The 25547-nt window shown below is 34.1% G+C and overlaps 1 protein-coding gene across 1 annotated transcript in view; it reads right to left on the bottom strand.

The window, feature by feature from the left end:
• Positions 1 to 25547, bottom strand: part of USP25 (ubiquitin specific peptidase 25) — a 112014-nt gene that overhangs the window by 30567 nt on the left and 55900 nt on the right. Inside the window, exons 9-16 of the mRNA XM_011984877.1 lie at positions 22451 to 22578; positions 21615 to 21710; positions 20316 to 20477; positions 19475 to 19701; positions 15797 to 15867; positions 14711 to 14939; positions 12816 to 13016; positions 4724 to 4866 (exon numbers count right to left, since the gene is read on the bottom strand). Of these exons, the coding sequence (XP_011840267.1) occupies positions 4724 to 4866; positions 12816 to 13016; positions 14711 to 14939; positions 15797 to 15867; positions 19475 to 19701; positions 20316 to 20477; positions 21615 to 21710; positions 22451 to 22578 (1257 nt within the window). The remainder of the gene's footprint in view (positions 1 to 4723; positions 4867 to 12815; positions 13017 to 14710; positions 14940 to 15796; positions 15868 to 19474; positions 19702 to 20315; positions 20478 to 21614; positions 21711 to 22450; positions 22579 to 25547) is intronic.

The following is a 25547-nucleotide window of genomic DNA, read 5'->3' as shown; positions in this document are numbered from 1 at the left end:
AAACCACTTAAAACTGAACATCAGAAGCAAATGCATTCATCAAGTAGTAACACAAAATCTACAGTTTTCCCTTTACATCCTCAAACTGGGTATTACCAATATCATTACATTTTTCCCTGAAAGTATTTAGAACTTTTAAGTACTTAAGATAAAAAATAGTGGAGTTGTATTTCTATCACTGTCTATATAGCTGACAATTTTTTAAAAAGTCTAATAGCTCCCAAAAACCTTTCTTGATATCTCAACCAAAATAAGATATGACCTCCTCTAAACTCATCAGAATTTGTTGGGTTTTTTCCCTTATAATTTTATCCTTCTATTCTTTTTGGTAATCAATTGTATATCCAGTTAATACCCATATTCTATTTTAACTAATTACATACGGCCTATGAGACTACAGTATATTTATATCTTAAGTGTTCAACAAACACTTCCTGAAAATAAGAAAAAGCTGTTGGAAGCTGATACCCATTTTAAACAACTCAATCAGATTTATTCCTTTTTTTTCTTTTTATTGTTAACAAATTCTATGCATTTCAGTAATCTACACTAATACAGAAGTCAGTGTAAAATTCAGAAAATTTCATTCAAAACGTTATGACACTAATAGGATTCATTCAAAATAACATACAGATTTTTATATACTTATTTATCTTATTCAACATATTTATAACTAGCATATCCACTATTTACCTATTAAAAAAGCCAAAAGTACTGAAGGTGCTTGAAAGCAACTTAAGTAACTGAATTGCGTAAGTTTTCATAAAGATAAACTTTTGTTTTGATATTACAAAAAACATTTTCATAACAGCAATTAAAAAGGGTTTATTTCCATTAGAAATATAGGTAAATTTTAGTAATGTGAACATTTTCTGGCTTCCTGGAAGCATATATAGAAAAAGAGTTTAATTGAACAATAAAACAAAACCAATAGCTGCAACTGGTACTGCCCCTTTTAAAATAAATGCTATTTTTGGCATGGCGTGGTAGCTTATACCTATAATCCCAGAAGTTTGGGAAGCCAAGATGGGCGAATCACTGTAGGTCAGTAGTTGGAGACCAGCCTAGCCAACACAGTGAAATCTGTTGCTACTAAATATACAAAGATTAGCCAGGCATGGTGGCATATGCTTGTAATCCCAGCTACTTGGGAAGCTGAGGCACGAGAATTGCTTGAACCTGGGAGGCGCAGGTTGCAGTGAGCTGAGACTGCACCACTGCACTCCAGCCTGGGTTACAGAGTAAGACCCTGTCTTAAAATATATATATACACATATATGTGTCTCCTTAATTTATCAAAATCGACAACTTTTCAATGGGAAATGATCAGCCTAAACAGGTATCATGATCATGAGAGATAATATGCAGCCAACACCTGGTAACAGCTGTTCTCTAAAATGACAGCTATTATGAGTCATTATACTATTTTGTTGTGCTACTTTAAATTGTTTATATTTGAATAATTTTAACCTAATACTACTATCACACACATTCTACAGAGATGTGCTTGGTCCATGACATTTAATTAAGGATTTTTAATCTTTCTAGCATATAAGAGAAGAACTGTAGTAGGTCTCTGTACACAAGAGTAAAATACAAACAGGTAGATTCAGAAATCTGTTTGGAGTTTGTGGTGCTGATTTCTCACTAGCAAACCAACCCAAAACAATTCTATCTTAGGAAAAGAAAATATAAATTTAAGGCAAATGGTTATTACTTAGACTATTAATCGTTACAAAACAGATTCCCTTTGGGGGAAAAATATTGCACTTAGGGAATATAAATGTTTTATAAACCTTTTCAGTTACTATTGAAGAGTTTCAACAGCAAAATGCTGATTAAATGCATGGGTAAAAGCTGAAAAGGGGAAGAAACTTTGCCACATATAATAATCCTGTAGTATCATTCATCAAATCTAGATATCCCAAAGTACTATAAAAATTCTTCATGTAAAGAATTTAAGGGCTCACTAAAGTAAAATACATGTTTACTTATCTTTTTCTATTATTTTCAGGTCTTATATGAATACATTAACAAAGGCTAAACTTGAAAAGAGTTAAAAATAAGTTTCTCAGTTAGTATGTTGCAAAAATAATTAAAATACAAAGATTTTTATGAATTGCCTGAAATTCATTAATTATATGACTTTTTAAAAAGTGGTCTCATAAGAAGGATGGCAAAAAAGCTATATAAGTCCATGGCCACATTAATGTGTCTTTACCTTTTAACCTAGTAATTCAACCATGGAAAATCTATTCTAAGGATAGATTTTCTTGAAATATGAAAAAGTTTTCATTTCTAGCAGCCTATTTATAATGTAAAAATAGAAACAAATATGCAATGGGGGAGGAGATACATAAACAAGATGTTAATTATTCAATGGAATAATAGTCACTAAATGTTTTTACTGAGTTTATAACATGGGGAAATGGTTATAAAGGGTAAGTGATTAAAAGAAAGCAAGACAAAATTTTGTATGCAACTCAACTATAAAAATAAACTCCAAATCTACATATTAAAATAAGAGTGAAAAAAATACCAACATATTTACAATAATTAACTTCGAGTAGTGAGCGGGACTATGCATGACTTTTTCTCAGGGTCTACTTTTCTCTATTTTGAAAATATCCTGAAGTATTCCATTTAAAAGTAAAGACATTTTTCTAAAAAGCAGGGTACCTAAACATTTGAAGACTTTCTCTAATTTCCATGATTCTATGCTTTCCAGGAAATTTTTCTTATACTAAGGTTGATTTTAATATATTGCATATTTGAAAAGTGGTTAGGACTGAAGTAACAGAAGGAAACCAACAGTTACTCAGTGCCCACTACATGCCATGCCAAGCACTTACAAATAATGCTCTTGACTAATCCTACAATTACCTTCATTTTATGGAAAAGAAAACTGAGGTCTACCTGGAGAAATTAAGCAATTTATTCAAGGCTGCATTCATAATAAATAAAACTAATATTCCAAAATCCAGAAATGTTTAATCCCAGTCTGAAGATACTTTTCACCTGCGCAATTTAGCTTCTAGTGTATGCTAAGTTTAAATGAAAAAACCCCCTATGAAGTAGTTACCATGACGCTAAGCAACTGACTGTAAAATCAAGTCACAGTTAATGAATTCTTAGACTTGCTTCAGGATTTACATACACGACGGGGATAACTGTGGATGCCACTCCAGAAAACAATTAAATGAATAGACAAATAGCATATTTGTCGATCATACAGCCCCCTGTCATCCTCCTTTCTGAAGTAAAGATGAGGCAGTAGGTTGCTACCTTATAAGACGAGATCCATATTATGCTAAGCTGAGCAATCAAAATTTAGGTGACTTCTGCAAATTTAAATTCCGTATGATTTTCCAAACTTAAAATCAGGATTCTACATTAAGCTAAGTAATGCTTTTGGTTTTCTAATACCAGCTTAAAAAGTGACACTTATTAATCATAATTTAGGCTTTAACAAATAAAAGTTCTAATTAGCAGAGGCCTTGCAAATGCAGTTTTTATCAGACAAAACTATTTCCCCTTGTACCTACTACTGTTTTTCCTCCTTCCCTAGGTTTTCCTCTTACCATTACCCAAGAAGCAGACATCCCAGATCTACTAAACAAAGCATTTTCCAGGAAAAGCTTTAGAGTTAGTGATGTTCATACCAAATTCATTTAAAGCTTCTAAGGCATTTGCAAAATTTGGAATCATCAAATAATTATTTAAATTAATACATTTTTAATAAGAAGATACATTAATACATTTTCAAAATTGTTCAAACAAAAAATAATTTTTATTGTTATTTAGTTCATCAAAACAATCAACAGAGTAACATACCTCTTGAACATTCTGGCTAAAGGAAGTCTTATTATACATTTAAGGCCTCATTGCAATTAGCAGGTTATTGCTGGCATTGAATTCACTTACTAAGCAGAAAATTATGTGCTATAAAATTATGGTATGTCGTACTCTTTTTAGTTGTCAAGGGGAATCTTCAAATATTAAAAGGAGCTACTATAAAATCTGCATTAGAGCTGCTTATGCTCACTAACAAAAGATAAATGACTACAGGAAGTGAAAGATTTAGTAGTAACAAATTCTTGAAATAGCTCCTCTGAGAATGTCATATGCACTGATAACATAGTATAACACCAACATGCTCAATTTACTGTTATAAAAAGATGCATCTGAAAACTACCATAGAGTAGGCTAATGACGTTTTTGCACAGGACGTTCCTGAAATATTCATAAACAGTTTTGCAACATCATACTTATCCTTCTAATAATACTGTAACCTACAGCATCTAGTAGTTTTATTGTTAAACACATTTCATGAAATCATGATAATTACATCTTAAATTCCCAACTATTCCAATGTAATCAGATTACAGATGGAGGAATGGGTGAGAGACAGGAGAAATACTGCTATATTTTACACTTCTCTTTTTAAGTTCCAAATCAAATGGTCAATTTAATCTATGATTATGATTCATTAGAATTCTATAGTAGAAAGACAGAAACTGAAGAGAAAAGTGTCTTTACAATTACAGCTGAGGAAATCACAGCCTGGGCATTAGATGACTTGCCCATGGTCACTGATCATGCCCATGGCAGAGCCATTACTGGGCCCTGTCTCTCCTGACTCCCAGACAGGTCCCTCTCCACTATACTGGGGGAAATGTCGTGACCATGGCTATGTTCAGAGAGCCAAAAGAAAAGTTCTTACCGACTGCAAAACTGTTTCAGGACTTTTATCTTCATGCTCATGTGATGCCTTGGTAATTATTCGAATAGTTTCTTCTTTCAAGTGCTTTGAGAAATCACTTCTTGATGGCTGCTCTAGATATTCTGGGTCTCCTGCTGCTTGTGCTTCATGAGAAAAGAATCAATTGTATATCTAATATAAACCACAGAGTCTATACTAAGATAAATCTTTTATTTATTTCTATATCTGAAATTATGTAAAAACCAATCTTAGTCTTCCATTCAAAGTAAAATATATCCTTCCACGTATAGCACTTCTTCCCAGAATTCATTAAAAAACAAAAACAAAAACCCAGAACTAAGAGTACTCCAATAATTATGAAAGAAAGCTGTCATTATAGTTTATGGTAAGGAATTCACAGTCGATTTTTCTGCTATGAGAAATACCAAAAGTCCATTTTGGAAAAATTGCCAGCATTTTACCAAAAGAATTTGGTTTGAACAGCAATCCTGGGCTGACTTTCCATAGAATGCACAGGAGCTGTTTTTCTCTGCCACAGCATCCTCCTTCATACTTCCTGGCAAAATCCTAACCCTGAATGAACCTAACCTTCCATCTTTTCTGCACTTGCCTCCAGTAGCTGAGTGTTGTCAGAAGAAAAGCAAACTGGTGCCGATAAAAATTCATGATGTCTCCTACCCATCTTTTGAGTTCCAGACTCATATATCCAACAATGTACAATGAATGTCCACTGGGTGTTCCCTAGACTAGACAAGCCCCAAATCCTTACATGACCAGAAGGGTTTATCTCAGTGAGTCTCTGACAGAGCAGCCAGTCTCTGTCTCCATGAAGCTGACAGTCATCTGTGGAGAACACCACTAACCAAATAATCATACATATAAATTTTGACAATATTATAACACTTTCTAGGGCTACAATGGCGGTGAAGAGATATGAGCAATCTGGATTGTGACCTAAAGTGACCTATTAAGCTGAATAATGAGTGGGTTGTTTTGCCACGTGGGAGAATGAAGAGTCCATGCAGTGAGCATGGACTAGATTCAAAAAAGATAATAATATGACTGGACTACAGTACGAGAATGGAGAAATGGCAAGAGATGATGCAGGTAGGGACAAAAGCACTAACAGACTTTAGATCAGGCAATTGGAAGTATTTTTTAAACATAATGGCAACACAAGTTTTTAAAAAATTATTCTGGGGATACTGTGAAGAATGAATTAGAGAGGAAAGTAAAACTAGAGATCAGTGAAGGTAATAGAAGGCAGTAGAGCAACATGAAAAAGAAAGAAATGTGCCTTCTGATTAACAGAGGGAGCAACAGAGGGACACAAAATTGGCTAGAATCAAAACATATTTTGGACACAAAGGTGTGGAGACTGCACATGAACATACCAAGTTTTTGACATGAGTTAACTAAGATCATGGAGGTAAAACTATGTGATAAGGAAAACCAGAGGTGAGGATGCCTATAATGTGTACAAAAAGGAAGGAGAGAAGTTAAAAGAAGTTTAATGTCCTCATTAAATCATTTCCTGATTTTGAACTGGAATAGCCTTTCAATGCCCATGAGTAATTGATAAAGAAAACCTTTGGCTACCATCAGCTTAGCAATACTTCTGCTTCCGGAAGAATTCATGACAGGTGGCTCATGCCAGCTGCTTTAGGGCTGGGAGAGAAACTCCTTGTTGATAAAATTTTTCCTTGTGTTTGGCACTCTTCCTCTCTTCACCACAGTAGATAACGTCAACAGTTAATAACTGGATGTGAACTTAAAGCAATAAATCCAATTGGTCTAACATTGGTCTAAAGACCCATTGAAACCTAGAATCTTTGTAAAATTGGTTCTTAGGGCCAAGAGTAATTTTATCTGATCAACACAAGTCAAATTCACCTTAGGTCACCAGGGCCAAGGTTTCCTTCCATAAAGGAGTTTGAGTGCAAAAACTTTATGAGTAACACTGAATGCTTCCGGCTAAACGTCATACAGAACAACTTTCTCTAGGGTTTGCCCTATATATACACCTCCCAGGGAACTTACGCAAGTGGTTTTGTTGTCATGGTAGTTGAACCTACAATAGTTTGACACCCTGGGAGATTGGAAACAAAAAATTCAAATTGCATTCCCAACATGTTTATTGAACCTCTGCCATTTTCAGTACTATATTAGGTATTACAAATGTAAAAAACAAAAAAGATTACATCACTAATTTTAAGGAACTCTCAGTGAAATCTGATAAATATACATTCTATTATAATACAATGTGCTAAATGCAATACAAGTTACGCACAAGGTTTTATAAAAGCACTGTGGACCCAATACACATACTTGAGATAATGCTGCCTGTTAAGAAACACTTTCCAGAAGAGGTGCTAACTTAGGTGGGTTTTGAAGAATTTGTAGAGGATTATCTTGGAGAAAAGAATAGAAAAGATTCCAGGCAGAAGGAACAGCACACTGTAAGGTCTGATCAAAGATTCATAAAATCCCTGCTATACATGAGACTCTACATTGGAAGGCAAGCCAAAATGTAAGTACAATAGAGAAGAACATAATACATTTGGTAGTAAGAAAAGGTTGGAATTAAGAGGAAAAAGATAACAGCTGCTACAGAAGTGCTCTCAGAGAAATTCACAGAGACTCTGGGATATGAGGAAGATCTTAAAGAATATGCAAAAATTCATGAACAATGACGATAAAAGAACATTTTTAAGATAAAGGATACTTCATGAACATGCCATAACGACAGGAAAATTTCCTACATGCAAGAAAAATGAGGAGTAATCTGGTGTAGATGAAACACAGGCTACTCACAGGGAAGTGGTCTCGGAAGAATTATAAGGGAATCAGATTATAAAATAAAGTTCGTATAAAAAAATCGTCAAAGAAGACAAAAAAGAGGTTTTGTCTTCATTTTATCAAACCAAAGAATAAAAATGTTTACTAGAACAAACAAGAAAAATGTGGAAAATTAAAAACTCTTTGCATTACTCAGAGATAAGCACTATTAATAATTCTGATACATTCTTTCCAGACTTTACTTACATACCCATATTTTTAAACAAAAAGAATTACTCTCTATTCAACATAACAGGTACTGGTTATATTGTGTTGCTCTGTATGGAAGGCTCACGAAACTAATACCCTACCATACACTTTAGTAATTTCTATTTCTTTGTTAGGAACAACAGCAGAACAAGTTTGGCTTTTACTGTATAATACAATTGTTGTTCATCCTCTAACCTTATTAAAAACCTCATCACTAGTGGCCCACAGCTATAAATTCTCTAAATGCCATATAGGACAATTTTCTCGAGGGTTTTCCCTAGGTATATACCTCCCAGGGAACTTAGATGAGCAGTGTTGTAGTCACGGTAGGTAAATCCACAATGGTTTGAAACCCTGGGAGACTGGAAACAAACAAACAAAAAATTAAATGCACTCATTTCACCATGAATGACCAGTTCTGTATGGAAGTGAATAATATCCTTATTCCTAAAGTCTCTCTCAAATCACTCACCTGTTCTACGGGTATTTCTCTAGGATTTTCAAATGACTGGCCTCCACAGAGTGACTTTCCGGCCATGCTTCTCCAGCTGTTACAGAAGACAACTCAACATTCTGAGGTAACTCTGAGCCTGCTCCTTTTGCCCATCTTCATGTTGAAATAGGGTATTGAGGGGGTTTGGGGGTGCTTTACTTATGCATATTTCCTGGTTATGTCTTCAGTATATTAAGAAGGTCAACTTTACGACCAATTGGCTTTCTATTAAAGAGTAAGGATCTGCTCTTAACTATAAAAATAAGACCAACATCTCTAATATCTTTCAGGAGTCTTTATTTTGTTGACTTACTAATAAGTCATACTTATTATGTTCACATTGAAGAAGATTTAAAGGGGACTGCTTGAGAGATATACAATCCATCCATTTCTAGATATGTATTTAAAAGTCTACCATACCCTGTAAGGGCCTACAAAGAGCCACGCTTAGGTGGCTGCATAGAATCACTGGTGGAACTTCTGCAACTTCAGATTCCTGGGCCCCATTCCAAAGAAAATCTGAGGGGTGTGGGGGAGAGAGGTTTAGAAACCAGTCAAACCATACATTTATCCAGAACAAAGAGCTACGTCCTCACCACATGTATTTGGCCTGCCTCCTTTTTGTGTGACTATTTTGTCTCTACTTTAAAATTGTGTGTTCTCCTAAACTGAGGATCACCCCTAGTAAATTCATGATTGGAAATCTCCATAGGGAATGAATTTATTAATAGAAAACTTTCAAGGAGCATCTACCACATGTCATTTATTATACCAGATGCTGGAGATATAAATAAGAACACCACCAGGCCTGACATGGTGGCTCACGCCTGTAATCCTAGCACTTTGGGAGGCCAAGGTGGAGGACTGCCTGAGCTCAGGAGTTTGAGTCTCAGGCCACAGCCTGGTCAACATGGTGAAACCCTGTCTCTACTAAAATACAAAAAAATCAGCCCAGTGTGGTGGTGTATGCCGCTAGTCTCAGCTACTCAGGAGGCTGAGGCACAAGAATTGCTTGAACCCGGGAGGCAGTGAGCTAAGATCGTGCCAGTGCACTTCAGCCTGGGGAACAAAGCAAAACTCTCAAAACAAAACGAAAGAATATCACCTAGTTCCTGCTTTCAAGGAACCTGAGAACAATGAAGATATTGTTCATTCCACCAGGTCTTACTCTCAGGATGCAACTGTACTCTCCTGGAACATCAGTTTATTTTTAACTTGCAGACGGTGTTTGTAAAGAAGTCCCGGAGCCAATTCTGCCTGCTGCCTCTAGACAAATTTACAAAACCTTATGCAATACATTTCATTCCAATCTTCACTAGTGTTTCCTTATTTTTTAAAAAAGTCTGAGTGTGCTATATTGTAAGGACTTCAGATACTTCTTGGATAAGACAAGAGTAACATAAGTAAAATAGTAACTCAGACAAAGCTCTTCTCTCCAGAATAATTTCTGTTTTATAAATACAGCCTAGGGTCATGCTGCTTAACCAGAAGTATACCTCAGAATTATCTGAAGATCTCTTTAAGATAGGATAGTATCAGATCCTTTCTCCAGAGATTCTGATTCCAGTATGTCTTACGTGGTCTTAGGTACGGTGTGCTGTTCATACTCAGAAAAAAATCCCCCTAGTAATTCTGATCCATACATTCATAGTAAAGAATGGTTGGCTACAAATCTAAACAAAAGTATTCAAGTAAGTTGGCCTTTGCAGTAAGCAGATCTAGGGAAGCAGCATGAAATGAACCAAAAAATACTTTCCCATCATTTATTATCTCAGTAGGGAAAGAATGGTGCTGGAGAATTGATATGCATGAATTTCTCGATCACATTTTAGCAGAAGAGGAACAAATACTAATTTGATTAATATAATATGAATTAGTACTCTTATTTGGAATATCAATCAGTAGAAGCTGAATTTTATTAGGTCTTATGTTTCAGCTTTAATGAGAAGATTTTGCAAGGAGGAAAAAAATCATTCCGGTGAATTTTATAAACAAGATTTCCTTTTATTATTTCCACTAGTCACTCCTAATACTAGTGAACACCTGAGAGATTAAAATACAGGTTTGCTTAGATCCTGGAAGTATTATACCAAATTAAATTACTTACTTTGAAAACTATGAGAAGAATCAGAAGAGGATGGCATGGACATTAAAATAAAATTTCCCTATTAATAATAGGGAATAAAGGGTTCTAATGAAACATTAGCCTTATTCAGTTTTGATATGTGAAACTATCCTGCAACAGAGAACAAATTTCTTAATATAATCTCAAAGATAATAGTAATAGAAACCAATCTTTTAAACAACAATCTCACTCTGTAAATTTATGGACTTGGCATGTGCTACTTCTGCTAACTCAAACCAAGCACATATTTCCATCAAGTCTATAGAGGATACAATGTTTCCTACAGAAATAGTATTACCACTGCTTTCTAAAAAACCCATGCTGAAAGGTAATTACAAGAGTCATCTAGGAATAGGAATTGACCATTTTCATCTCTTTATCTTTTATTCTGGTTCCTCCCAGAAATACATCAACATTCTCTTCAAGTTTATTTTGCATGGTAAAAAGAGACATGAAAATATATGTCCAATACCTAGTACTGCATTTTTTAAAAATTACAAAACACCATGTAAAGTGTAGGTCAGATGTACTGATTGTGAAAATGGATGCAGTTATACACACATGGTCTTTTTACAGAGAAAGAAAAAAAGATGACAAATGTAAAATGAGGATGGGGCATGGCTAGTTCTTATCAGATAGGAGTATTTGTTGGGAATATGTATTAGTTTGACTAAGCAGAAATAAAATATGTTAACTCTGTAAATTTGGTGAGACTTACGAGAAACAGACAAGATGAAGGGAGAAGGATATCTAGAACTTAATATCTGGTATCAGAATATACAGGTGAGCCAAGAATAAAACTGGAGCTTAACCAATGAATGGAAGATTCACCCGTATCAGGGAGCTTAGGTACAACAAGTGCTTATACTACATTATGCAGCCCCTTCCTCCCACTAATAACAAGAATAGTCACATGTGAATGGAATAAGTAAACGTTAAGGGAACAGTAACACAGTAGCTCCATCTTGGGGCAGGTTCTGAGGAGTGATTTGGAAAGAATACGTACAGAATGCAAAGCATGAAATCACAAAGGGACAGAAACGTTTTAAAAATGAAAGGAACTATAATATAGTTACTACACTGTGATTTGAGCTTAGATACCTCTTGATGTGTACTAAAAACTACATTGTTGTGGACCCACATAGCTTCACCTGCTCTACATGGTAGCCTTGTACATATGGGGGGAAAAGTGCAGTCCTACCTAATGGTAGAGTTCACCAGCCACTATAATAGTGGTATTCTCCATAGCACTGGAATATCAAAATGTTGCTGTAATACCATTATCCTTTTTAAAAATGCTGAATTATCTGCCTCTCAGGATCAAAATCGATGACAACTATTTGATCTACATGAAAATAAGTCATCTGGACAGATTTGTGCATGCCTGTATCAATCACAATACTACATTGTAGCACTGTAAAATAATCTTCTACTTAAGTAATAATTCCTTCTAAAGTTCAAACGATAATGCTGAAACCCAACCAGGTAATGCTGCAAGGAAATCTCTGTCTGTAAAAGATGAAATTAAACCAACAAAAGCTGGAACTGCTTCCTTAAAAAACAAAACATACAGATCTTGGGGGGAAAAAAGGTTATTCAATAACATCCACTAGCATTTATAAAAAGAGACAAATGAGTTTGAGGAAAATATATGGGCTTAATTTATCTGCTTCTCATTTCCTCAATTTGTACCCAGAAATAGCATTTTCCATACCAGAAAATATGTTGCCCTAAAACATATTTGCAACTCAGTGATAAGAGTAATCTGTTAAGAAAACCAAAAGAAAACATATTTTCAATTTTACTAGAAACTATTTTCTTAATTCTCATACAGTGTTTACTCTGACTTATTTTATTGATTTCATCAGCTAATAGTTTATTTAAGAATAATGCTTTTAAATATTTATATGTTTACGCATTTATATCTTTGGTTTAGAGGTTACACTTATTTTTTACCTATGATATACTAAATAGTTTTGGTCAATTTTCTTTTAATCTTAACAATTCTGAAAAACATCAAACAGTTATTAATGGTAGTATTTTACGATTGCACAAAGTATATATGAATATACCAGTAGTATTATTTTGGTCAAATTGAATTGGTTTCGGTTCTTGTTGATTTCACAGCTTTCTCGGCTACTTGCCAAGAAAATTCAAGCCCACCCAACACAGGCAAAGTAGGTAGAGGGAAAGTCAACAGAATCATCTCATTTATCTTGAAAAACATATAACTGTATACAGTGGTGTCTGGCAAAAAGGCAAACTAAACTGTTAACTGTGATAATCTGACTGATGGAATGTGAGATGATTTCTACTGATTTCCTCATACTTTAAGACAGCTAAACCTTTTTAATAATGAGCATATCTTATCATTATAACAATAACAATATTGATAATCAAACAAAGCTTAATAAAAATGGACAAACCTGTTGTCACAGAAGTCTCTGACTCTCTCAATTTCTGAGACGCTAAAAGCTTTTCCTGCAAAGCTTTCTGGGCAAGTTGTGCATCCCATTCTTCTAGTTCTTTTTCAAATCGTTGGTTGTCTTCCTCAACAAAATCTCTCAAATCCGGGGGTAATGTTTCTATACCAACAAGGGGCTGCCCAGTTTCTTTATTAAACTCCTCTGCAAATAATATTTCAAAAACTAGTATAAAATTAAGAACTAAAGGGAACATGCAACACTCAAAATAGATTGCATTTCAAATAGAATTTAAACTATGAATTATTACCAATTAGCCAATCAATACTAAAGAATTACTACTGTTTAGCAAATAATTATTACCTAAAACACTTTTTAAAATTCAAACAAATGCTCAGAAAAACAATGATAAAAATGTTTGATAATCCATCATAGGTAATGGTCTCACATTTTTTTTTTTTTTTATCTTAAGAGTAGAAATGAGAGAAAACACAAAGCCAAGTGTTTTGTTTTTTTGAGATGGAGTCTCTCTCTGTCACTCAGGCTGGAGTGCAGTGACACAATCTTGGCTCACTGCAAGCTCCGCCTCCTGGGTTCAAACGATTCTCCTGCCTCAGCCTCCCGAGTAGCTGGGACTACAGGCACCCGCCCCACGCCCGGCTAAATTTTTGTATTTTTAGTAGAGGTGGGGTTTCACCGTGTTAGCCAGGATGGTCTCGAGTTCCTGACCTTATGATCCGCCCGCCTTGGCCTCCCAAAGTGCTGGGATTACAGGCGTGAGCCACCGTGCCTGGCCATTTTTTTTTCTCTGTTACTCTAACAGTGATGTAGTACTACTCTTGCCATTACTGGAAAATACCAGATGTTTGATTACTTAAAAAGTAAAACTTTTCACAAAATGTAACCAACTCATAACCATGTTAACCTTATTAGCTCAAAATAAAACAAAAATCGCTTGTCACATGAAGAAGTTAAGTAGACTTAAATATGCAATCATGAAAATTAGTTGACATAGCAAGATCTTAAAACTAGAGTATTTAGAAGAATTACTCAACTTCTACTATACACACAGAAAAATAACTTCATTTTTTCAGTCATAAGTAGACTGCCTAGCTGATTCTGCTGAATGACTAAATATAAAAAGATTATTTTTATCAGTATCAATAAACCTTTTATTGTTTTCTATATGCAAAGCATATATCAGAATATCAGAAATACAAAACTTGAGACATAGAATGACACGGTCTCTGGCTTTGAGCAGAGGAGAGAGAAATGTGCACGGCAAGTCATCACACAATTCCAATACGCAACAGTAAATGCCCAGGAGACAGATGCTAGGAGAGCAGAAGGAGAGATACTTTCTGGCAGATCAAGTTTGCAGGGGAAATGACACCTGAACTGAATCTTGACAGATGCACAAGAATTAGGCAAAAGAATTACTAGCAAAAAATAAAACATGTAAGAACATGCAGACATAAATGTGTGAAATGGTTTGATATGAGCAGATACAGCAAGAAGTTCAGTAAAGTATATAAATTCAAAATGAACACTGGTGATCAATGAAAGTGGGGAGATAATCAGAGGCCAAGAACAGAGGCCATATATGTTAGGCTAAGGAATTAAATTTTAAATATGAGTCAATTTGTGGAATAGTCACTAAAGCGTTTTTAGCAAGGACAAAAAAGGTCGTATTTACATTTAATAGTTGACTTGGAATACAAAATATATACCAATTCTTAGCTCTGCTGACGTTACTTTTCAATTCAGTCTTGTCAAAACCCAGTAGCATTTCCTAATCACATCCATCATCGCCTGAATTACACTTAACTAATCACACCACACACCAGAGTCACTTTTATGACTACTGAAAAAATATATACCACCCTATATACTCTTACCTTGTATTAAGAACTGTGCCTTATCATTTATGTACATTAAACAGTATGCACTGGCATTTCTATAACCACCAAAAGAGTCCCTCACTAGCTCTTCCCATGATGATTTTGTCACAGCAATATCATTGTACTTCATCCATCTGCTTTCACGATGATCAAAAATATATGCCCAGTAGTGCCCAGCATTAGCTTGGCCTTCATGAACTAAAACGGCATGTAATCGGTAAGGAACCTAAATGTGAAAAAAGAAGAGTTAAACTGCAATTATGTACTCTACTATACCACATTCCATGAGACCCACAAACAACCTGCTTGGAGGAAACCAAAAGAGCATTTCTTTTTCTTTTTTTTTTTTTGAAATGAGAGAGAACTGGCTGGGATTAAAATTTTGAAAAAAAACTAAACTTTAAAACTATAAAACTTTAAAAAGACAAAATCTGAATAAGCTAAAGATATGTAAAGTTGACAGGTATGCAGATTAAAAAGATGATTTTTGAAAAACTAAAAATGTATTTATTGTGTATGTACTCCTTGGCCTAATTGTTTCTTTTGAATAAAAAGCTTAGAGTGGGCAGTTTTATATATAGTAAATGTGTCCAAATCTTCAGAATTCTAAATTGACGGTTAACAAAATAGATGATATAATATACACCAGAAGTTAAAATGTAACGGAGTCCTAAGGTTTCTTCCCAAATCTTAAAATCCTTTAACAACCATAGATTTCCTTCCATAAGACTTTTTAAAGATGCTATAGCCTTTTGAAAAATTTTGGTAGATTTTACTGTAAAATAATAAGGGTACACAACACATACAGTGTGAAAACACAACTGAATGGGGAAAACTTGTCATGAATTTTGTTATAAATTTGTTACAAAATTTCCCCCATTCAGATGAACTGTCACATTGTACATATTGCACACCCTTATTATTTTACAATAATAATTTTGATTTACCAAATTACAAAATTTTGATTTACTAATATTTTAAATCAAAACATGTAAAGAAAAATTAGATTAACATAATGTAAAGATAAATTAAAATATATGTAAATAATTTTGACAATGATTACTAGCTCAAAATTTCACTTACTTGTATCATAGATTTGTCAGAGTACATTAGTTCAATTGTTCGATGGATTCTGGATATGCTTTCCTGCAAATCTAAGGATATAAGGTGTCATTTAATGATGAACATCAAGTGTGCTTCTACTTATAAGATAAGGACTAATGGCTTTCTAACAAACACATTAGAGAAATAGGAACAATTTCCTAAAACTTCTCTTAAAAAACATTACTATTTGAAATCTGTAGAAAATGAATTATAATTATTCTTTTTTTTTTTTTTTTTTTTTGAGACAGAGTCTTGCTCTGTCGCACAGGCTGGAATGCAATGACTCGATCTCGGTTAACTGCCACTTCCAACTCCCAGGTTCATGCCATTCTTTTGCCTCAGCCTCCCGAGTAGATGGGACTACAGGCATCTGCCACCACACCCGGCTCATTTTTTGTATTTTTAGTAGAGACGGGGTTTCACCGTGTTCGCCAGGATGGTCTCAATCTCCTGACCTCGTGATCCAGCCGCCTCAGCCTCCCAAAGTCCTGGGATTACAGGCGTGAGATACTGCGCCCGGCTGAATTATAGTTATTCTTAATAAAAGACACAGTAAAAATGCATAGTTAAAAAACAACACAAATATGATTTATCCAGAAAATGTGGAGAGCCAATAAAAGTGAATTTTGTTCAACTCTATAAAGGAGAGTTTCAATGAAAATGAAAGCTAAGCTTCCTTACATATTGCTATAACACAAGTAAACTTAAGAACAAAGTAAAAGACGTTCACCACCTATCTTGTACACACACATAACTGAATAAAAATTGACTATAATCCCAGTGAAAATAAAATTATGGCACTCCCATGACAATTATTTCTACTTCTAGTAGAAAATAATCCTACAAAATTGTTCAGATAGGGATGTTCACAGTCATATTGTCCACAATAATTTTTAAAAAATGAAATAAACTAAGTATCTGTCAATAAGGAAATGGTTACATTGAAACCACATCATATTGTGAAGCTGCTGAACCAATCAGGAAGAAACCATGAAAAACTATTTAAAAAAATAAGCTAACTTTAGAGTGGGGAAAGACCTGTCTAAGTCTGTCAGAAAACCAGTAACCTCATAGGAAAAGGTAAGATCCTCCCTGCCTAAAAAATCTACATTATAAAAACAAAACAAAACCAACATAAAGAAAATCAAATGAAAAATTGGGAAAATAATATCTGCAGCAGATATGATATTATAGGCAAAGGGTTAATATCTACAGTACATTAAACTTTCCTTTAAGCAATAAGAAAAAGACAAATGGCTCAATATTTTTAAAATGGGCAAATGTCACAAACAAGAAATTTACAGAAAAATATAAATGTCCAACTTCACTCAAAGCTAAGGGAATGCAAATCAAAACACTAAAATACCATTTTCTCAACTATAAAAAACTACTAAAAAGTGTCCAGGGCTAGGGAGGATACTGGGAGACAGGTTCTCTCACACAGCGGGAAGGCAAACTGGTTTAATGTTTTGGAGGGACAATTTTAAAACGGTTGTCGAAATTGAAAATATACACACTCTGAACCAGAAATGGTGGACATAAGGAAACAACAGACCTTGGGGCTTACATTAGGGTGGAGGGTGGGAGGAGGGTGAAGATGGAAAACTACCTGTTAGGTACTATGCTTATTACCTGCATGATGAAATAATCTTACACCAAACCTCCAAGATGTGTAATTTACCTTTATAACAAACCTGCACATGTACCCCTGAACACAAAATAAAAGTTTTTAAAAAAGAATATATCTTACTTACATAAGTGTATAAATATGTATATCGAAGACCAGCACTATTTAGTAAATATTAATATGGGAATTAAATTAATTATATCTGTGTCTTGGAATATTACACAATAGTTTACAAAATATTGCTAACTGCTAACATCAATAGGGATGAAAAAGAAAAAAAATATCCTAAGGAAAACCTTCTTTCCTGATCCATAGTATTACATATAAAAACTTTATCAGCTGGGCATGGTGGCTCACGCCTGTAATCCCAGCACTTTGGGAGGCTGAGGTGGGAGAATCACAAGGTCAAGAGATCAAGACCACCCTAGCCAACATGGTGAAACCCTCTCTCTACTAAAAATACAAAAATTAGTTGGGTGTGGTGGCACACGACTGTAGTCCTAGCTACTTGGGAGGCTGAGGCAGGAGAATTGCTTGAACCCAGGAGGCAGAGGCTGCAGTGAGCCGAGTTCGTGCCACTGCACTCCAGCCTGGTGACAGAGGGAGACTGCGTCTCAAAAAAGCTCTCAAACTTAAAACGGACAAAAGAGAACTCATCATATTTCTCTTTCCTCCCCTGAGTGGGGAACCTCTTTGCCCACTGGTTTACCTTTTTTCCAAAATACATTCTATTTGGTTATTCATACCATTATGAACTAAGAGATTCATTTGATTCCTCCCTCTCTCACCTCTAGCCAATGACCCACATCTGTCAGTTGTCTCCAAAGAGTATTTTAAGTACATTCACTTCTTCCCTCCCTCAGTGCCACGACCTAGGTGTCAAAAGCTTCCTAGCTTCCACGCCTCTGAATGTAATCTTTTAGAAACAACCTGCCATGAGGAGTACAAAGTTACCCAACACCTAAAACAGTGCTTCATCAACATGTTTGTTAATACGTTCAAATATTTTCAAAAATTCCTTCTTATATGAAAAATACTAAGGAAAATCTTGACAGCTACTAATGCTATTAGTCACCATCATACCTTATGTATTTCTTACTAAATTAGGTCCGTTCTTTTTCAAATATTGTCTATAAAGAGTTAAGTTGTCAAATAATATCCAACAATCAATATTGTTCAATATAATTCCAACCATGTCACATAAGTAGTTCATTTTTTTCATAAACCAATAAATTAGCATAAAATTGGGGAATAACAGGGAATTATATTTTCACATTTAAAGAAAAAAGTGTAATAATATCTACCATAATCCATTTTTTTAAAGTACACTATAACAGCAGCAAAGTAGGAAAGAGAAAAGTTCAGAATAACTTATTCTGAAAAAAAGAAAAAACAGAATACAAAAGAATAAAAGAGAGTTCCTTCCAAGAAAGGACAGATGGCAACTTGACACAAACACACACACACACACACACACACACACAGGCACACAAGCGCACATACCCCACACAGAGCACTGTCCTTATTTTTCTTATTTTGCTGCTCTGTTACAGACTATAATGGGATCATAGATATTTAGAAATCTGTTAGAGCTATTAAAAATTAAAATTCACATTTCTAATTGTTAAGCCTAAAGAAAATTTTTTTATCACTGGAACTCCCTGTGCAAACTTAGATTTAGTACCCAATTGATACATACAAACATTGATGTTGTATGACATTTCTCCAATGGAGTAACTGTGAATACCAGTTTGATATAAATTTAGAGCAGTAAACTAGAAAATCAGGCCATCTGCTGTGTCATTAATCAGCTAAGCAATCCAGGGAAAATCTTTTGGTCCTTGTGAACCTGATACTGAGATTATAAAACTGGGGAGCCAGACTAGTTTATTTTACATAAAACCCTTTCTGGAAAAGAAAAATGACTGTAATCTTTAAATATAAAACCCAGACGTGATTTCCCTTCTCAATATTAACATTATACATATCCATCTGAGGTGACAGTAACCATGCTATGAGACACTTCTTACCTCTAGTGTCATTTTCTATTTCTGTCCTCCAGCGATGTAAACAACTTTCCAGCACAGAAAGTTCTTCCTCCGTTATGTGCCTTGGTGCCGGATGCATGGGCAAATCTGGAGGTATCCGGGACTGAGTAAATGGTTTGTGTATCACTGATCTCGATGAAACGGCAGCAACTGATGAAGGCGACGTGCTTGGCAGTTCTGAAGATGGGGCTCCCTGTTGTTCTGTTGTGCTGTATTAAAGCATAGCGTATTTGTTATTAACCTTTCAAGCTGAAGCTCTCAACTAAGATAGTGCCAAACCCACAGTATTAAATTGGCTTATAATCTAAAAGGAAAAATCTTAACAAAGAAATATGTGGATTGATCTAATATCCAAATGAGATTTTTAATACATAAGAACTAAATTATTATAAGATGAAGTTGTAGCTTTAGAGTAAAAACGGCTTAATCATATTTATTTTTAAAAAACAACAAAATCTTATGCATGATTATATTATTTTCCCTGGCTTATCAGCTTACATTACAGAAACAAATTCAAATTTGACAGTGCTATTTTTATGGATCATAAAATGCTGAATTTTATATATGTACATACCAAAACATGCTAAAGTATAATTCTGAACTGAAAAAAATGTGATTAAAAATTTAATCCATGACCATAAAATCCACTGAAATAACAAAAAAAACTCCCAGAGGACATACAGTCTTCTAAGTGAATCTACTCTTAAGAGTTCACTAAAGTAAATCAAAGCATACATTTCATAAAAACCATCTTTAGAGGCAGCAGTTACATTATTATGTAATAAAGGTAACAACTGTCTCTTGCATGGAGATTACTTTTTACCTTGGTAATGTCTGTGATGGTATGGAACCACTAGGTGGGGAACTAGCATCAATATCGTCAACAGGAGAAGTGCAAACAGGTTTACTTGAGGCAAATTCCAATGCATACTGAAGAACATCTACCAAGGGAAATCGTTTGGGACCCGAACCATAGCTTAAGTATCTGTTAATCATAAAATGTACAATGCTTTTATTTCTATATACAGCATATTTGGATTTTTATTATTATTATAAAACATGATATGATACTTCAATAAAACTTCCTCAGCAATAACATTCATTAGCTTTAAAATGAAGATGGTAAAACTGAATATACATTTAAGAAAAACATATTAAATGTTCTCCAAAGACACGAAACCAAGGCTGATTGGGACTGAATGTGAGCATATACTGTTATAATCTGTAAATGCTGTTCTAAATTGTAACTGAATAGGATGAAAACTGACATCTCCTGCGACTGTTTTTAGTTTGAGATCTGGCATCTGGTCTCATGATCAAGACAGTGACAAGTACTATCCTCCTGTCTTTTACCACTAATCATTTTTCAATATGATTATTCGTACATTTTAAGAATAAAAATCACTAAAATACGATATATTATTTGATATAAGAAGTTTTAGACTACTAATTTGAAAATTCCTAAAATACGGGAATACAGAGTAGATGGGGGTTTGCAAACTGAAATGACTTAAGTGACATTTCAGCCTTTAGAGTTCTGTCTTGCCTATAGAGCATTTCTCAGTCTAGATTCTGACTTCTTTTAGAAATGATCCAAATCAATAAACAACAGTGAGGCCACACACACACGGCACCATCCATTGGTATTGGAATGGCATTCATTCCCTGTACACACAGATTGCTCTCTAGACTTCCAGCACATACCATTTTATACCTGACACAATTTCCTCCTTTATGAAGCTGCTGAGAAGGCCTGGTAGGCAGCTGAGTTTGTATCCAGTTTTAAGGAGAAAAACTCAGGTACCATTCATTATAATGAAAATCTCCAGAGTAATCTTTAGTTTCATGCAAAAAGAAAGGTCAAAACTATATTCATTTAACTTTATATCAATTTTCAGCAGTAGGAACCTTACCTGTTGACAATGAACTATTTAATTTTAACCACTAGAATAATTAAAGTCAACCACAGATTTTCAGTTTCAAGCAAAACTCAAAACTATTCACACAATATTAACTACTCCTAAAATTATAAATCATTCAAAGCAAATTTGAAATGAATAATCTAGTCACCAAATACATGGTTTCTGATAATTATCTCCTAATTTCATAAAAGTTAAAATACCTTTCAAGCCTTTGTTGTAATACTGTGAGGTAATCTTTCAGTCTCTTGATCTCTTCCCTCTTAATTCTCGTTATTTCTCTGTTTCTGTGCATGTATCTATCAGAAAAAAGCAATCATTAGCATTTCTGAATATCATGAAAGTAGATGCAATATGGCCAGATGCCAGTATGCCCGGCCTAGCACTTTGGGAGGCCAACGCGGGAGAATCACCTGAGGTCAGGAGTTCAAGACCAGCCTGGCCAACATGGTGAAATCTCGTCTCTACTAAAATACAAAAATTAGCTAGGCTTGATGGCAGGTGCCTGTACTCCCAGCTACTCGGGAGGCTGAGACAGGAGAATCACTTGAACCCAGGAGATGATGGTTGCAGTGAGCCCAGATCGTATCACTGCACTCCAGCCTGGGTGACAGAGCAAGACTCTGTCTCAACAAAAAAGAACAACAAAAAAAGGAAAGACAGAAAGACAGACAAACAGAAAAAAACAAAAGAAAGAAAGACAGGAAGACAGACAGATAAAATATTCAGTATAGATATCACCACGAAGCATCAATTCATTCAAAATTGTGTAAGATATAAGGTAGATAATACAAAATGGTATTTTTTTAAATTCTGAATTTTAAGACTACAAAATTAATCATCTTTAAATTTCCTTATAACATTATTCCCAACAACTATACTTTTCTAATACAAAGTGACATTTACCTTGACAAATGGCTTTAGGTATATTATACAAAAGTAAAAATTAATTCTAAGAAAATTAGAATTTTCCTCTATACAACATTTTATCACTTACTAAACTGTTTCAAACTAAGTCATGCAGTATATCAAACCATACCTGTCCAAATATAAAACTTGGGGAAATTCTAATTTGTTGTGAATTTTTTCTGGTCTTCCCAATGCCTGATTAAATTCAAATCTTGACAATTCAAATGTTAACACAGGTGGTAATTCAGTAAACCAATGCTGAAAGGAAATAAAACAATAACAAAAACTTTAATACCACCTTTGTTTTCTTCATTGCAATCTTAGGCATAGGATGTGGGCACTGACATTTTTATATGTATCACCACAATGCTGACCTGACAAGTAATTGGGTACACAATTTAATTAAAACTCAACCTCTTTCTAAAAGTTTTCCACACCTCTTGAAAATTCCAAGAGTGGATATAATACATGATGAGGAAAAAAAGAAATCTCACAACTATCCTTCAAAAATAATTCTTTGCATTAGAATTTCTAGCTCAAAGAAAAAGACACTGGTTAAAACCATGACTTAGTAGCTCAAGTCTTCTGTCTTCTTCAATATGTTGTTGAATGGTACTTATACTTAACCACAGCATCAAAATCCTGTGACAAAGTAACTTGTAAGAGAGGGAGTACTCAAAAAAAAATTTATATCATAAATCATCACAACTCTGATACTAAAAATGAAAAAATGGTATTTTCCTGTTTTAACTTTAGCTCCTCTGCTGGATTTTATACTAATTTATGAAAAAGACATATCACTAACAAAAAGTTAGTACTTAAAGAGTAACTTATTTAAAATCTTTTAAAATAATTAGCGTTTAAAGAATTGAATGTCTCATTGCTATGAGCCAAATTATGTGAGTACAGCTATAATTTCCTTCCCCTAACTGCAGCCCCTAATCCCCATATATGTTTTAGTAACTGTTCAATTAAGCATGAAATTCAACATTTTTAAAAAAAAATTATTTTCATATACAACCTTAAGTTATACATAAGCATATGTATTTAAAGAGAAAGAAAAGGTAACAAACTGGTAAATCAACATATAACAGAAGTATAAAATAAGTATTTCTGAAGTGCTTATTATAAACTGTGCAATATGCGAAACTGCTGCATATTCTATTGTGTGATAATTTCAAGTGTCATAAAATGCCACCACACATCTGTCAATAAGTTAAGAATATACTAAATATAAATTTGAACATCCAAAAAAAGCATGATTGGCACACACCTGGCAAAGTGAATTTGACAAGGATCTGGAAAGTTGCTACTTTTCTCTAAAGCAAATAAAAGCAAATGGTATTCAATACTATTTCTCTTTCAAAATGATAATAATTACTTGAATTGAGGTTTCCTGAGCTGGATGGTTATCTTTCACTGAAAGCTAAGGTTTAAGGAATTTGTTTTATATGGATAATACCTGAAACGGATTAAATAAAGTTATGAAAAATATCAGAAACATCTCAAGTTTTAAAATTTGATGAGCAAAGTTTGCTTACTCATTTTCATCTCACATGTAACTGGCAAGAATTTTTGAGTTAGTTCTAATCCACAGATAAAATTATTATTAAGAATTAAAACATTACCCCAGACATATCACAAAGAACACTTTTGATTCTTTAGGATAATATTCTCTGTTCCATTTTATGATACTCAAACAAGAAAGTAGATTTCAAGAACTATCACTTTCATATTTTATTGCAATACTTTAAATATTTAAATGTCACCATTAAAATTAGTTACATATTTTAATTCATGGAAATCTACAATGGCCACAAGAAATGAAATGACCCAAATTGGGGTATACTTTTCTGTAGACCATGAAAAGTCCAGGAAATATAAATAGCTTCCATACCTTACAAAAGGATGCTCAAAAATGTTATGTAATATGTCTCTGTTATGAATGCATTTTCCTCTATCAGCGATGGCAGGTTTTTCCTACTACAAGAGTGGAAGGATTTCACTTTCTCATTCTAAAGCTGATGGGGACAAGATGAGATAACCAGACATTCTGTAAATTCATGTTTTAAAATATTAATGGTATGTCTAGCTCTGCAATATTTGGATTGTAGTATAGCAGTACATAATTTGAATTTTAACTAATACAAAACAGAAATTTTTCTTTCAAAAAAATACTATTTCCATTCAACAAAAAACTGTATCTACTTCTCTATAACCTAACTAGTATGCCATGCTTGTGAGACAGAGGTCATTCTCCATATCTCTAAACATTCTTTTACTAGATAAACTACAGGAGGAACAGATTTCTGCAGTTAGTGAATAAAGAACTTACATAATCAGTATTGTCAGCATAAGTGCTTCTAAATTCATCACAATTCTAGAAATCTCACCATTAACAAAAATAGTTCCTAAAGAGTATGTCATTTTTATGAGTTTAAATACCTGTTTTTTCCATTAAAGTGTATAAGATACCTTGCTTTTATGAGAGGATTACACAAATGTGGAGGAAAAAAAAAAAAAAAAAACCAGAAAAAACATACCTATCATTTCAAATTCCCTACAGAAGACCAAACCAAGCCAGGATGTAAATTGTGCACAAGAAGCAAAAACTGTTTATTCCAGTTAAAAAATTAGCTCCAGTCATTTAATTGCCTTCACTCATTTGCCCTTTTATTTTAAAAGAAAAGTTTTAAATATACATAGCCTCTACAGATGTCTAATATGGTACATGTCAATCGACTGTTTCGCTAATTTTGTTTTTAAAACTTTGTAAAAGCTCCTTCTAGCACTTATTATTATAACTTGGTATAACTTTGTGAAGGGAAATTTGGCAGTACCAACACATTTAAATGAGTATGCCCTGTGACCCAAAGATCCTACTTCTAACTATACTTCATTCCTAAGTGCTCAAGGGTAAAGACATTCTTCAAAATAATTCTTTTTCTTAGTTACTGCCTTACAAGAGAATTAAATCAATTTAATTTTATAAATACAGACTATGTAACACTATGCAGATTTTAAAAACACTGACGTAAAGCTGTACACTAACTTAGAAGCATGCTCATGATATACTGCTGAGTGAAAAATGCAACTCTCGGGGCAGTATGGACAGATGCAAATACTTACATGTGCATAGCGGCAGTCTAAAAGAACATGCAACACACACTGGTAGTAGTGAATACTCACACTACAAGTGAAGTATTTACTATCTGAAATTTTTTTCC

The sequence above is a fragment of the Mandrillus leucophaeus genome, unplaced genomic scaffold (genome assembly GCF_000951045.1).
Source record: "Mandrillus leucophaeus isolate KB7577 unplaced genomic scaffold, Mleu.le_1.0 Scaffold275, whole genome shotgun sequence".
NCBI classification, from domain to species: Eukaryota; Metazoa; Chordata; class Mammalia; order Primates; family Cercopithecidae; genus Mandrillus; species Mandrillus leucophaeus.
The sequence above is the reverse complement of the archived record's forward strand: the minus strand, read 5'-3'. Positions and strand labels throughout refer to the sequence as shown.